The 15316-nt window shown below is 32.2% G+C and overlaps 1 protein-coding gene across 1 annotated transcript; it reads left to right on the plus strand.

Moving 5' to 3' along the window:
• Positions 1–61: 61 nt before the first annotated feature.
• LOC127731166 (acid phosphatase type 7-like) lies at positions 62–12490 on the plus strand. The gene is made up of 2 exons (XM_052240105.1): positions 62–381; positions 6769–12490. The coding sequence occupies exons 1-2, from the start codon at positions 163–165 to the stop codon at positions 8098–8100; spliced, it is 1551 nt and encodes a 516-aa protein (XP_052096065.1). The 5' UTR covers positions 62–162; the 3' UTR covers positions 8101–12490.
• Positions 12491–15316: the final 2826 nt, after the last annotated feature.

Consider the following 15316-nt stretch of genomic DNA (forward strand, 5'->3'; position numbering starts at 1 on the left):
AATTGAAAAAAATATCATCGGAAAATGGAGCGCAAACCCGAATCCTCACTGACTTCCGGGATAAATAATGACGTATAAAAAAGCTAAAAAAAAATCTCAACTATGAATATATTTGAAATGCCAGCAATCTTGATGTGCTTTTTTATTTTCAGTTAAAGAATAATGCATTCTTCAAAACTGATATGGCTGATATACTCCATTTTTGTATTAACTGCTTGCAGGGGAGACTTTGTAAAGCCAAAACCAGCTGCTAATGTAAATGAACCACAACAAATCCACATTGGCTTTGGTCAGCGATTAACGGACATAATTATTTTATGGTCAACTAGAAACAATGATTCATCAGTCGCAGAATATTATACAGGAAACACAAATGCTAAGGTATTCCTTAAATATTTCGTAATATAGTCCAATATATATAGTCATTTCGTACCAACCTTTTCTTACAAATCTGGGTCCATTCGCCTGTTTCACGTCCACTATAGAACCTGTTCGCACTGGGTCCGTTTTGCTCTTATACCCGTTCGCCGTGCATCTGTTTTGCCCTGATTTTTATTTTATTTTGTTGCTTGTAAAATGTAAATTATTTGATTAAAGTATAAATGTATTTTAAGTTGGTTGATAATTTCATCAAATATCTATGCTGCTACCAGATAATTATTTTTCTATGTAAATTATTTGATTGAAGTAAATGTATGTTTAAGATAGTTGATAATCTCATCGAATATTTATGCTGCTACCAGATAATTATTTTTTCGATAGGCTATTTCTTGAATCATGTCTTTCACCGGAAAAGATCGTCAAAATTTTACGCACGTCTTTATGACATCATTTACAAGATAGAAGGCGCACCTGTATCCCTGCACTAGAGGGAGGGTGCAACTAGTTAGATTTTTATCACCCGAATATTTGTGCAGTATACATTAAACTTTTTCACCAATTCGCTCAACATGTGTTGGAAGTGATGATGCCTACATTTTAGTCACATGGTGATGGAAGTCACATGACAGATTCAACTAGCTACCTTATCCCGGAACTGGCGTATTAGTGCAATGAAGTGTACAGAAATACAAGATATTTGATATAAAACAATTGAAAATCAAGTTATCTGTATGTTTTTTAATTTATCTTTATTGGTACATTTTGACAATTAAATTTCGGAACAATCATTTACAGTTATATAACAAGATCCAATTCGAACTTAGTCATTTGCATCACAGTTATGTCCTAACACTATTATTTTGTTGAGCACTGCATAGGAATATTCAATAAAAAAACAATTAAACTAAAAAGACACAATCACCAAGCCATTCTCTCTACATTCTACACCTTGAATTACTATCTAAATAAAACAAACTTGAGATCAAAGAAGCTATTGGTTTCACCTTTTTGAATTTTACATGTCTCTGGTTTTTTTTTTTAATTTTGTTATTGTTATTAACCCATCAAAGACAACTGATACAACAATCAATGAGATCAAAGACATCATAATTATACATAATCAGCATTCTAAATTACAATCTACAGTCATTAAAAGTAATTCTCAATGAAAACAAATGCATGACTAGTACAATGCTAAACAAGCCATTAATTTTTAAATATTTCCATGTTTTTTTTCATGACTTGAAAAATATATGTTTTCTTAAATATTTACCATATAAATATTTGAATATGTTTTATAAAGCTTTGATAACTGTAATATTTCAATAGGCGAACGAACCCAGGGTGAATATGTTATTAGGGCGAACGGACCCGATACCATTTCCTACGTAGCAAAAACCATTTTGTACCATGACCACTTTGTACCTCATGGATAATTTATATGTATGCCATTTGGTACCTTATGGAATATAAAAATAATATCATGAATATTAAAATACATGTACAACTTGAAAACCTTTTTATTCTAAATTAATTGAATAATACAGTAGAGTCAATAGTGAATTTACGTTGTACAGTTTATTTAGAATGGCAATGTCTGCACATTTGGCGGGCATTTTTTATGGAACCACTCGAGGCAGCCATCACAAACAACGGATGCAGCAATGTGCACGTTGGTTTTGTACACCAAATAATTACACTATGCAATGTCCCTTTTAGACATAATAATTAATTATCATCTTTCAGTTACTGCCATCCCATCAATATAATACTGATGATATAATTGATGGCTAATAAAATGCAACTGTGATAAAGTACATTGTATGTAGAGTTTATTAGAACTATTTGTTTTAAAACAGTGCTTTGTTCAAAGAATAGACTACTCTGTGTTGGCAGTACGACTATATTTGCCACAAATGATCTCCACAACGTTTTTACCAGCACGCTTGTTTTTGTTTTTCATGATAAAATACCTTTGAATCAATAAAGATGTAGACCATATGCAAATACAACAACAATAGAAAGCCACACAAAAACAACAGAAAAAAATATATATACATGTATGATGGGCAACATGTCTCACCTAATTAAAGATTTGCACTTATTTTTGTTATTCATGTTATTACAAATCCACCTAACCTGTTACCAATCTAACAGTAGTTTTTATACAAAATATTTTGCGTCGTATAATGCTATGGTGTCGTCGACAGCGTTGTCCGAAGACACATTTGGTTTCCGGACAATGACTTTAGTTTAAGTGAATGGATCTCTAAGAAATTTTACCAGAAGGTTCAATACCACAAAAGGAAGGTTTGGATTGATTTTGGGGGTTATGGCACCAACAGTTTAGGAATTACGGCCAAAAAGGGACCAAAAACAAGCATTTTTGTAGTTTCCGGACAATAACTTGTGTGTTAGTGTATAGATCTATCACAAGGTTCCATACCACAAAGGGAAGGCTGGGATTGGGGGTAATTGCCCTAACGGTCCAGGAATGAGGGGCCAAAAACAAGCATTTTTCTAGTTTCCAGACAGTTACTTGTGTTCAAGTGTTTGGATCTCTCTAAAATTGTACAAGGTTCCATTCCACAAAGGGAAGGCTGGGATTAATTTTGGGTTAATTACTCCAAGGGGAGAGAGTTCAAAAAGTTTTGGGGGATTTTTTTTTCCAATTTTTTTTGGGGGTCCATATTTTTTTTCTTCAAAATTTTTGAAATTTCAAATTATTGCGCAATAGCAAAGAAATCTTCAATTGCACAGTATTGCGCAATAGCAAGAAATCTTCAATTGCACAGTATTGCGCAATAGTAAGAAATCTTCAATTGCACAGTAATGCGCAATAGCACAGTATTGCACAATAGCACAGTATTGAGCAATAGCACAGTATTGCGCTATAGCAAGAAATCTTCAATTGCTCAGTATTGGGCAATAGCAAGTAATCTTCCATTGCACAGTATTGCGCAATAGCAAGAAATCTTCAATTGCACAGTATTGCTCAATAGCAAGAAATCTCCAATTGCACAGTATTGCGTAACAACAAAGTATTGCGCAATAGCAAGAAATATTCAATTGCACAGTATTGTGCAATAGCACAGTATTGCGCAATAGCAAGAAATCTTCAATTGCACAGTATTGCGCAATAGCAAGAAATCTTCAATTAGACAGTATTGCACAATAGCAAGAAATCTTCAATTGGCCAGTATTGCGCAACAACACAGTATTAAGCAAAAGCAAGAAATCTTCAATTGCACAGTATTGCACATTTGCAAGAAATCTTAAATTGCACAGTATTGCGCAATAGCAAGAAATCTTCAGTTGAAAATAAATACAAATCTTTTAACCAATTTTAATGGGATTCATTTAAAATCTTTAATTTTTGGGGGTTCTAACCTTGTATTACTTATTTGGATATTGAGCCCCATTTTTAAATTGGTCTACATTGAGGTCAAAAGGGTCCAAAATTAAACTTTGTTTGATTTCATCAAAAACTGAATTATTGCGACTGTATGATTTGCTGAATCTTATTGTGCATTTAGATTTTTTATTTTGGGCCCAGTTTTCAAATTAGTTCTTATTAAGGTTTGAAGGGTCCAAAATTAATCGTTGTTTGATTTCAACAATAAATAAATTATTGGTGTTTTTTTATATATGCTGAATCTAACCATGTTGTTAGATTTTGGATATCAGACCATTCTAGGTAAATTAAATGTCCCATTTCAAATTTTTAGAAACCTATATTATGTCAAAAATTTGATCACAATCCAAATTCAGACAGTATCAAGCTTGAATATTGTGTCCAAACTTGCCCCAGCTGTTCAGGGTTAGACCTCTGTGGTCGTATCTGGCTGCGCTCAGCGAAGCATTTTATTTACAAACTTGCATAGTTTTTTTCCCCGAAAAATGGGAATGATTGCTTTCTTTAATGTTGAGGATATCAACAGTACGTGTGTAACAGACGTGTATATTCATAAGGTTGGTTATGTTGGTAATGATTTAACCTAACCAAAGTAGGCAATTACTGTACTGTACAAATGGTCATTGTTGTATGTTCTTTTTTTGATATTACAGATCTAACTAACAAATCTTTTTCCTGTAAGAATTGATAAGACAAGCATGATCTTGCATGTTTGATAGGTAACCTGTGTTGTCCACTATGAGGGTGTGTACAAAATTTCTGATCCAATTTGCTGCAATTCATATATATAAAGCCTTTTATGGGTAATGAAAAAAGTAAATATGCTAGATATACTAAGAGAGGTCTAAGTTCCTGAAAATAAAATGCAGTTTGTGCAGAAAAGGGTTTTCCAGAAGCTCATTTTTTTTTTAACATTTAACAAATTCAAATTCTGCAAATGGGACAGAGCCTACTCACTTAAGGCTCTTTAATTATTATTGTTGACAATTTATTCCGTCTTATGTCAAATGTAATATATGTATGATATTGGATTTCAGTACAAAATTATATGAGAGAAAAGCACATTAAACAGTCAAGGATATAACTCTATAGGGTTATTAGAGAAAAATAACATACGCTTGTTATTGTGGACAAAAAAATCAAAGAACTGTGATAACATATGTATGTTACATGTTTCAAAGGGACAATATACATCATTAGTTTTGTTAAAATGTATACAAGTTCTATTGATATTGCTACTGTCTTTATGTATACTTAACTATAGAAAGATATAACAGTTCATAGTTTGCCAATCATGCATATCACACCTATGTTATTACAGAACAAATATGCCTGTAATAACTAAAGGGTGTTATTACAGCTTCTCTACATCACTTCAAAGCATTTGCTCAGACATAGATCATGCTCAATTACAATGTATTTTAATTTATTGTAAGAAGTAATGATCAGAGCATGTAATGAGGTTCTGCGCAAGCTTCCCAGTAATTCCCAAGTGTCTCATTTGATAAGTTACATGCCTTTAATAACTAAGCCTTGTTATTACAGCTAAGTTAATCACTTAAAAGCCTTGTCTCATTGGTTTACCATGGTTAATGAAAAATGTATTAATCTAAATTAATAGTTAGTTATCAAGGCTATATGCATTTAGTTTCTGTGCAAAGTTTCAAGAGTTCCCTAAAGCACACTAAAAATAAAAATATTTATGATTTATTTTACAAATAACAAACATATGTTATTACAGATTAAGTAAATTTAAGGATTAAAGAGTAGACAACTCATAAAAGTATCTGTAATAACACATGCAAGTTATTTTCTGTAATAACCCTATAGAGTTATATCCCTGACTGTTAAAAGGATAAAATGCAGGGTCTGACACTTACGGTTGTCCTATTGCCCGGGGCAAGTTAATGCCGTATTCGGACAAGTAAAAACACCATCTTGGTTGTCCGATCGGGCAAGTGAAAAAAAAACTGTTATATGATTAAAATTTCACAAAATCAATAGTGTCTGTTGTTTTGTCCATAGATTACTCAGTGATAACACCGCACGGTCGAGTAAAGTGGTCTTAACCCCCCTTCAATGCGTATATTTCGTCATTTGTTCGCACTGAATTCCCCATTTTACCAAAAATAGATCACGTTTAAAAATATTGGCCAATCAGGCGGCCACGGCTTTGCTTCGTCATTATCGTTATTAATCGGGACACCACTCTGGCGTTTCTGACGCACGTGTTATTCCCACCGATCAATGGAAAGCGGAGGTCTATTTTCGTTGTTCTAACTTTAGAATTTGACATCGAATGTGTATTTCCCTAAGATCATGAAGATGGAAAACATAAAAGCTTGAAAGAGAAAATGAAATTAAACTTTAACAAATTTGTCAGTTGTCAGTTTATTAAGAAGGGTTTTTTTAAATGGCATTTCTTAGATAAATTATTATGAAATAAGTATCTCTATGTAAATGATCCAATTCCCGTATATTCCTCGATCTTTTCCCTCCCTCCTCGGCTCATATATGCCTCATAGTATCTCAGTGGTCAAGTCTAGTTGCTGCTATCATGGCACAACAATCAACCCTGGCATGTAAAAGCTTGGGCATGTAGATTTCACTTTCGGACAAGTAAAAGTAAAGGGCACTTGCCCAACTGGACAAGTTGGTATAAAAGTTAATGTCGAACCCTGAAATGATTATTTCTTATACATATTTAAACATTAAGTAATGGTCAGCACCCAACCCATTGCATGGTTAATCTAGGAATCTGACTGTAGTCCAGACCAACAATTTTGCTCTCTTTAGTACTTAGCCGTAAAAGTACTTTTGGTAGGAATATTTTGATGGTTTACTATATGATAATCATAGAAACATTGCCATATTTTCTGGAAAGCTGTTTTTCTCTTTTATTATGAATAAAAGGAGATGTGAACCAGCATTCAATTTAGACCTTTATCTCACTGACTGTCTTCTAATTTCAGGCTATTAAAGGGGAGACAATCCATTTCGAAGGAAATCCACTAGGATGTCAATACCTCCACAGGGTGTACATTGCAAATCTGACTCCTGGTAAAAAGTATTTCTACAAGGTTTTTGGACAGAATTCAGATTTTACAAGCAGCCAATATAGCTTTACCATCCCAGATGTAAATAAACCTCTGACATACATGATTTATGGAGATCTTGGTTTACTTTCAGCAAACCTTCAGTTTCTGAAACATGAAGTCATTCTTGATCCACAAAAATATAGTGCTATCTTTCACATAGGAGATATAGCGTATGATCTTGGTAGTGATGGAGGGAAAAGGGGAGATAAATTCCTTAATGCAATTCAACCAATGGCAGCTCATGTGCCATACATGACTATTCCGGGAGATCATGAATTGTTTCCCGGGAGTAAAGACCATTATAGGTTTAGGTTTTCAACTCCTAATGCTGGTTGGCCAATGCCAATGTACCAGTTATGGTATAGCTTAGATGCTGGCCTGATACATTTTGTCTGCATATCTACTGAAGTGTTTTTCCTAGATAAAGATAATATTGATAGACAAATGAAATGGCTTGAAGAAGATCTGGAAGCAGTAAATGAGGATCGGAGCAAGCAGCCATGGATAATTGTTTTGGGACATAGACCAATGTATTGTAGTGTTAATGATGAGAGTGAAGATTGTCGGAAGTTTGATTCTGTTATCAGAACTAGGCTTGAGGATGTGTTTTACAAGAATGGTGTTGATCTCTTTATTAGTGGACATCAGCACTTATATGAGAGAACTTATCCTGTTTATAAAAATAAAGTTCTGGCATTCAGTAATAGGAATCCAAGAGCCACAATCCATTTAATTGTTGGTTCTCTTGGCAACCAGTATTTGACTGAATTTAGCTCTAAGCCAGGTGGACCTTGGTCAGCCAATGTTGTTTCAGCAATGGAGATGGAAATCTATGGTAAAGTCAAAGCTTTCAATGACACACATTTATTCTGGACTGCTAATAAAGCTATGGACAATGGTGTGGTGGACAAAGCATGGATAATACAAAATCAACATGGACCTTTTGATCAGGCAATCATTCCAGATCCACTTGGTGCCGCAGGAAAACAATGGAGGAAACATAATCAGGAGGATGATAATACTTTTATCAATTTGAATTTCTTCTATGTTGATAAAGATGATTACAACACGAGAGTGACAGTGCTAATGTTCACTTTTATTTTCCTTATCTTTGGGGTTTGCTTTAGGAAGAAAATTTTAAACAGTTTCAGATATTGTTGTATTAATCATGATAAATGTAAAAATGGCCAGCTTATTCCAATGTAGATTTATATTTCTACATTTGTATGTTGGATGAAAGCCTTATTGATATCCACTAGTTTGTAAATATTTAAAATAAAAATATACACAGCTAAATATAGATCTGAGACACATGCTATAAATAGAAATCTTAAAATCAGGCCAATATTGGCAATACACTAAATCGTTCAGCTTTACTTTAAATAAAGATTTAACAGTCATCACAAAGTTATACGTCCTTTTGATATTCATATAGAACTCTGTTAAATGTTAAAATAACAGAAAGAAATTACATGCACAGTCATTCCCAAGGTCTGTCAGACATGTGGCAATGTCCAGTAATAAATGGTTTGGTCCAGTAAAATTTCATCAATTACTGGACCAAATGACCAGTGTAGATGTAAGAATTTTGTAATGCTCATAACGTAAAAGACTGCTAAATTACTGACCGGACCAGTAATTGTTGAACATTTACTGGACCAAAAGACCACTGAGGTCCAAAAAACCTTTGGAACCTCTGCATGCAATGATGTTGTAAACCTTTTATCAAAATGTGGGGATGATGAAGGTCCATACTAAGAATATTTACCACGAGCCAAAGATATGAAAATTGTTGACATCTTCGTATATCTTCTAGTATATTTATTGGGAACAACTGGACACAGTTGAATTAATAAATGTTCACTGTATGAATAAACATAGAAAAGTTACAATAACATTTTTGCTACAATTGTAGATTAACTATGATTATGTTGTTTACATATAGCTTTGAAACATGTAATTTGTGTAAATTCTGTTGTATTATGCATACAGATTTCTAGGGTTACATGTATCTCCGATATGTATTTTTTTCTTCTTATTTTATTGACAATATGGACAAAAGAAAATGTGGTGTACACCCAAATGAGACAGCAACTCAACAACAAAAATATCCAAAAGATACTAGTGAACATACAGTATTCAGCAACAGTCAGCATCTATATGATATGTCAGGTGTACACTCTTTTCCTATGTTTATAATATTAGTGAATGAATAAAACAAAAATATTCATAGTTCTACAATCAACACTAACAGACTAAATTCTCTTAATAACAAAAAAATTGAACATTTAGATGTATAAAATTATGAACCATTATTATTATTATAGAATAAATCATTCATGAACATGTTTTTTTGTAAAAATTTACATTTTGTGGTAACATTAGTATTTCATGATGTCACTTGTGTATAGTGGTTTGCAATTTTTATCCAGATCTGACTAGTAGTAAAATGTTGGATTAGAATTCAATTGTTTTATTTTCACCTTTTTCTAGCATTTTATATACCTTCATAATCATTTTGAAGAACATTTTACTTTTATCATTTGAGGTTGTATTTACTGTCAATTACATCATCCATATGTACATATATGCATAAACGGTGTTTTGAGAGGAGTTTTCTCACAGAATTACAATTTTGTAAATATGACAAAAAAGACATTTTCTTTATTCTTTAATAGCAAGTTTTCTATGGAAAGAAAAATTATCAGTTATTGCCCTTTAGTGCAATTTATAATTGATTTTTATATTTGTTTTTTTGTCTATTATCTAGGGCACTATAATAATAGAAAGGAAAAAAAACGTAAGCAATCTACAAAGTCGCTACAAAGACTGAAACCATCAGACCACTCCTTAGAAGAGTTATTGCCCTTAAATAACAATTTTTGCCTGTTATCTGGAAAATTATAGCAGATAAATAGAAACTCTTACAGTCAGGATTCTACTTTGTCAAAATTATCTCCCCATTATGCCAGTTCATTTTTACAATCGTAAAAATGGAAGCCATTGTAGAGATGACGCGCTGCCAATTTAGCTCTTGAAAACCGATAAATTTATCCACATACATGACATAGCACCATTACGATCCTTATATGCCAGTTGTATTTTAAAAGACAAATGTATCTACTAGCTAATGAGCATCAGTTAATGTACTTGTCTACATTTAGTCAACTTAAAACTATTGTCTGATCGGTTGTCAGGTGGAATTTTCGAAAATTCATAAACATTTAAAATAAATTCTAATTCAATATTTTGTGGAAGGGCAGACTAAAAATTTTCAGTGGTTAAAGACTATAAACCCTAGATATCACACAAAAAAAATGAAGTTTTTCGAAGATATGCATTTTTAAGATCCAACTTAAAAGTCTGTCAAGTATTTTTAGTAAAAATTTGCTATTCGACCACACCTATTCTGTTTCTGTGATTCATTAGAAAGGTATTTAACTTGACCCATATATTTCATTTTTTTAGTACTGTGAATTTTCGATGTTATAAAGTCAACCTGTAGCCTTAACTTGATATACATTGTATAAAAATGATAGAATCTGAAGCGAGATGATGTATCAAATACTTTTGCTTTTTACGTTTTCAAGACAAAATATTCAACTCAAACACGCCCTAACATAAAAAAGTGCACTCGATTTTCTCTTTTCGATGCAATTGTTACCCATTTTTTGGAATTATTTCTTGAGTCACATAATGGAAGGGCAGAAACGAAAATTAAGGAACAAATAGATTGATATGTTCTCCGTCCGTGGTTTTTTTTTTTTTTTAAATCGGAGGATATGCATTTTTTAGATCCAACTGAATAGACACCCATGTCGTGGACTTGATATCTAATTGTTCTGCTTAATTATGTAATAGATAAATTGAAAACTTATGCAAATGGTGTTTTTATGATTAAATACTTCGTAATTTAGCCGAAAACTGTCATTTTATTTGTTTCTATTAACTTTTAAAATTTTTGTTACTATAGTAAACATTACAGTAAGCATTTCTTGCCTTCTCTAACAAAGAGCTTCGATTCTTTTGTTCTATTTCAACTGGGTTTCCGCCTGTTTACCAGAGCAAGAGATTATAGAACAAGAACTCCAATAAGGATTAAACTCACAATTTCGGCCAGCAGACTTATTTGTAGATGTTGTCTTGCTAATCTTTTTTGCTTATTTAATTAAGATTCTATCTATCTTTTATAGTTTTTCAGATATTAGACAAAAATGCAAAAAATTGGTAAAAATAGTTCTTAAAGGGCAATAACTGCAGGGGTCGTCAGACGATTTCAATGTTGTAAACTTATTTGTAGATCTTGTTTTGCTGATCATTTTTACTTATTTAAGTTTCTATCTATCTATTATAATTTTTTAGATATTAGGCAAACATGCAAAATATTGATAAAAATCATCATTATTAAAAGGCAATTAGAAATTATCTGATGATTTTAAACATTTGACTAATTTGTAGATTTTGTCATGATAATCACTTTTACTGTTAAAGTTTCTCTATCTATTATGATTTTCAGGATAATAGGCAAAAATGAAAAAAATGGCAAAATTCATCATTTAAGGGCAAGAAGTTGTCTGGCAGTTTTGATGTAAAAATGGACAATAGGTAGATCTCATCATTCTGAACATTTTTGCCTCTATCAGATTTTTTCTCTATTTATAGCAATTGTCAAGTTAATATCCAAAACTTGCATATTATCCAGGGCTATGTTCTATTTTTAGCCATGTTGGATGGCAAACTTGGTCATCTGACACATTTTTGTAAACTTAATACCTAATGATGGTTGTGGCCAAGTTTGGTTTAATTTGGCCTAGCATTTTCAGAGGAGAACATTTTTGTAAAAGTTAACAACTACAGACAGCGGACGCCGAAAGGACAAGTGATGAGAAAAGCTCACTTTGCCCTTTTGTCCAGTTGGGCTAACAAGCAAATTGAAATCTACAAATAATATTTTGTGGTCTTTGATATTATGATGACTTCTTAGAGGAGGCCATTTAAATAAAGGAGGGTTTTGATTGCGAAAAAAAATAAAAAAATAAATATTAAATATTTTTTCCAGATGAGAAATTCAGGCTCTTAGAAAGACTCTTGTTTATTTTTTTTTTTTTTTTTTTTAATTCTATTTGTAATTTGTAAAATTATCATTGATGATTACAATGTAAGTTTGCATTATTAATTAAATGCCAAGAATTATACATATTTTTGTGACACATTTTTATATTGAATCTAATTTATAACAGAACTACAATTATATACATGATATATGATATATTTAAATGGTTATTTACTGGTAACTCTGGAGATGTGTTTGGCTGATATTTTTACAAATGAAATATTCAGTAGACAAAACTATGTTTATATTTGCTTAATTGATTGAAGTATATGGAAATCAGTGCTATTTCTTCATTAATGTCATTGATTATTGTTAGCTATTCCAATTTTGATGATTGTATTTGTATAATTGGATGTATATGCATTTGTTTATGTACATTTTATTGAAATTAATCTGGAAATTTGTTTTTTATGAGATTTTGAATTTTGTTAATTGATTGTTGACTGGTGTAGCACACTGCCATTAATAAACATGTAAATCTTGGCTTTTTTTTTTTACTCCATAATGATTGCAGTATTTGAAAATATGTTTTTGTTATTATTGATAATACAAATATGGAAAAGAAACCACTACATCAAAAAAGTGCTATTTAGATGATTGTAACTTCACTGCACAGATGAGATTTATGCGATTCATTATAGAATAAAGGCGAGATGTGGTATGAGACATCTATCCAACAGAGTCCAAATGAAGCGGATTTAAGCAACTGTAGGTCACCACACAGTCTTCAAAAATGAGTAAAACTCATTCTGTATAGACAGGAATTTTAGGCCCTAACATTACAAAATGTGAAGCAATAAATTAACAGGTTGATTTTGACAAAACATTAAACGAAAAACAAATATGACAGACAGCAAGACAGCAAGACAGCAACCAACTACAACCACTAATTACAGACATTGGGCAGACATGTATATAATTTAACAAGGTTAATTGTTGTGCTTTGATATTCAACAAAAGCACTGTCTTTTGTGAGTACTCAATAAATTGAGAACTAGAGCCTCTGATGGACATGTGCCACTCATCTGCATTTTTGCATTTTCAACAATGGCCACTTTATGTTAAAAATCCTATGAGGCCATGTCAGCTGTTGCTTTCACTTGGCGTGTCGTCTGTTTTCGGGAGCAGTCGCCTGTCCGTCATAAACTTAAAAAAAAAATCTCTAAAACTGTTAAGTCAAATGTTATCAAACCTTGCATAAATGTTCCTTAGGATATGTAGTTGTCCACTGCGCAACACGTTGCGGGGTACATAGAAATACCCGGCGTCCGTCCGTCTGTCTGTCCGTCCGTCCGTCCGGTCTTATTAGCGCTCTCACATGTTCTATTCTCATATCATAGGTTTATATCGGCAATGTCTTGGACTAGTTCGAAAATCAGTGCCGATTAATTAATTTTAGAATAGTTATGCCCTTGGATACATTAATTATGTGGAAAAATTGCATTGTTAGCACTCTCATGTGTACAATTATTGCCAGATGGGATTTTTATGAAACTTATATATCATAAGTTTATATTAGCAATGTCTTGGGCGATTTCGAAAGTCTGTGCCGATTAATTATTTTTAAAAGAGTTATGCCCCTTGGAAACATTAACTATACAGAAAATTGCATCGTTAGCGCTCTCATGTGTACAATTCTTGCCAGATTTTTATGAAACTTATATCATAGGTTAATATTTGCAATGTCTTGGACGAGTTCGAAAATCAGTGCCGATCAATTATTTTTTAACGTGCTATGCCCCTTGGAAATATTGATTATACAGAAAGTTAGCGCTCTCATGTGTACAACTCTTGCCAAACTTCTTGTGATTTGATCCATTAACAAACATGGCTGCTGTTGCCTAAAATAGACAGTAGGAGCGAAATGCAGTTTTTGGGATTATATCTCAAAACACGAAAGCAGTTAGAGCAAATCTGACTAGATAAAAATGATCAGCAGGTAAAGGTCTATCTACTGCGAAATTTTCAGAAAAAAACAGAAAACACTTTTGCCCAGGAAGTGTTTTTTTTTTTTTTAAATTTAATAGTTTTGGGTTTTTCTTGAAAACTATAACAGATTAAGAGAAATTTCAAACAGTAAAAATGACCAGAACAATAAGACCTACAATTAAGTCAACTTGGCAGAAAAAATTGGCTTTGAATGATGATTTTTACCCTTTCCGATTTTTTTTCTATAGAAAACTTGAGTTAAGAATGTCTTGATAGTAAAATGGTTGGACAAATCGTCAATTAACCCCTTATAGGAATTATTGCCATTGATTTTACTCATGTTTGTGTCTTTTTGCAGAAACCATAATAGATCGAGAGAAATTTTAAAGAGCAAAAACAATCTACAAACAAGTCGACTCGGCCAAAAATTTCCAATTGACCGTTTATAGGAGTAATTGTCCTTGAAAGATTATTTTATCCATTTTTTCTTCATTTTTTGCATCAACTTTTATAGATAGAGAAAGGTTGTAATCAGCAAAGATGTTAAGCACAACAAGATCGACAAATAAGTCAACATGGCCGAAATTGTCAATTGACTCCTATTTTGAGTTATTGCCACTGAATGACTATATATTTTTATCCATTTTATGACATTTTGTTTGCAGTAATAAAAGATGGATAGAGAGCAACAATATAAAGCAAAAATGTTCAGCAAAATAAGACCTACAAATAAGTCACATGGTTGAAATGGCCAATTGACCCCTGAGAGGAGTTATTGCCCTTGAATGATTATTATTTTTTTCTTATTGCACTAACTATAATAGATAGAGAGAAACTGTCAAAAAGCAAATATATTCAGCACAATAAGATCTACAAATCGGTCAGTATGGCCAAAATTGTTAAAATATCTATAGGAATTAGAGAGAAACGTAAAAAAAGCAAAAACTATCAGCAAAATAATTTCAACAAGCTTAAGTTAATCACATTCCCAAACCTTTGACCCTGAGTCAACGATTTTATATTAACCTTTAATATTTACCCTTGGCATCAATAGATATCAACCAATATTTAAGTATGTACACTAAGTATTGAACTGAAATGATGACAACATTATTTTGTATTTTGCTATCTAAACTATTGTCTTGAACGTATACATGCTGATGGTTTGCACTGACATCCTATCCTATTTTTTTACTCAGTATTATATTGGAAATCTTGACAAAGTAATATATTCTTTTTGACTGACACGACGTTGATATATAAACCATACCCTCTTGTTGCTATTCCATCTGATGCCTACATACTAGTAGAATCAAGATTTTTTTTTATAGAGCATACAATAATTATTATGGAAGATTGACTATAAACCGTGATATAACA

The sequence above is a fragment of the Mytilus californianus genome, unplaced genomic scaffold (genome assembly GCF_021869535.1).
Source record: "Mytilus californianus isolate M0D057914Y unplaced genomic scaffold, xbMytCali1.0.p SCAF_1, whole genome shotgun sequence".
Classification (NCBI taxonomy): Eukaryota; Metazoa; Mollusca; class Bivalvia; order Mytilida; family Mytilidae; genus Mytilus; species Mytilus californianus.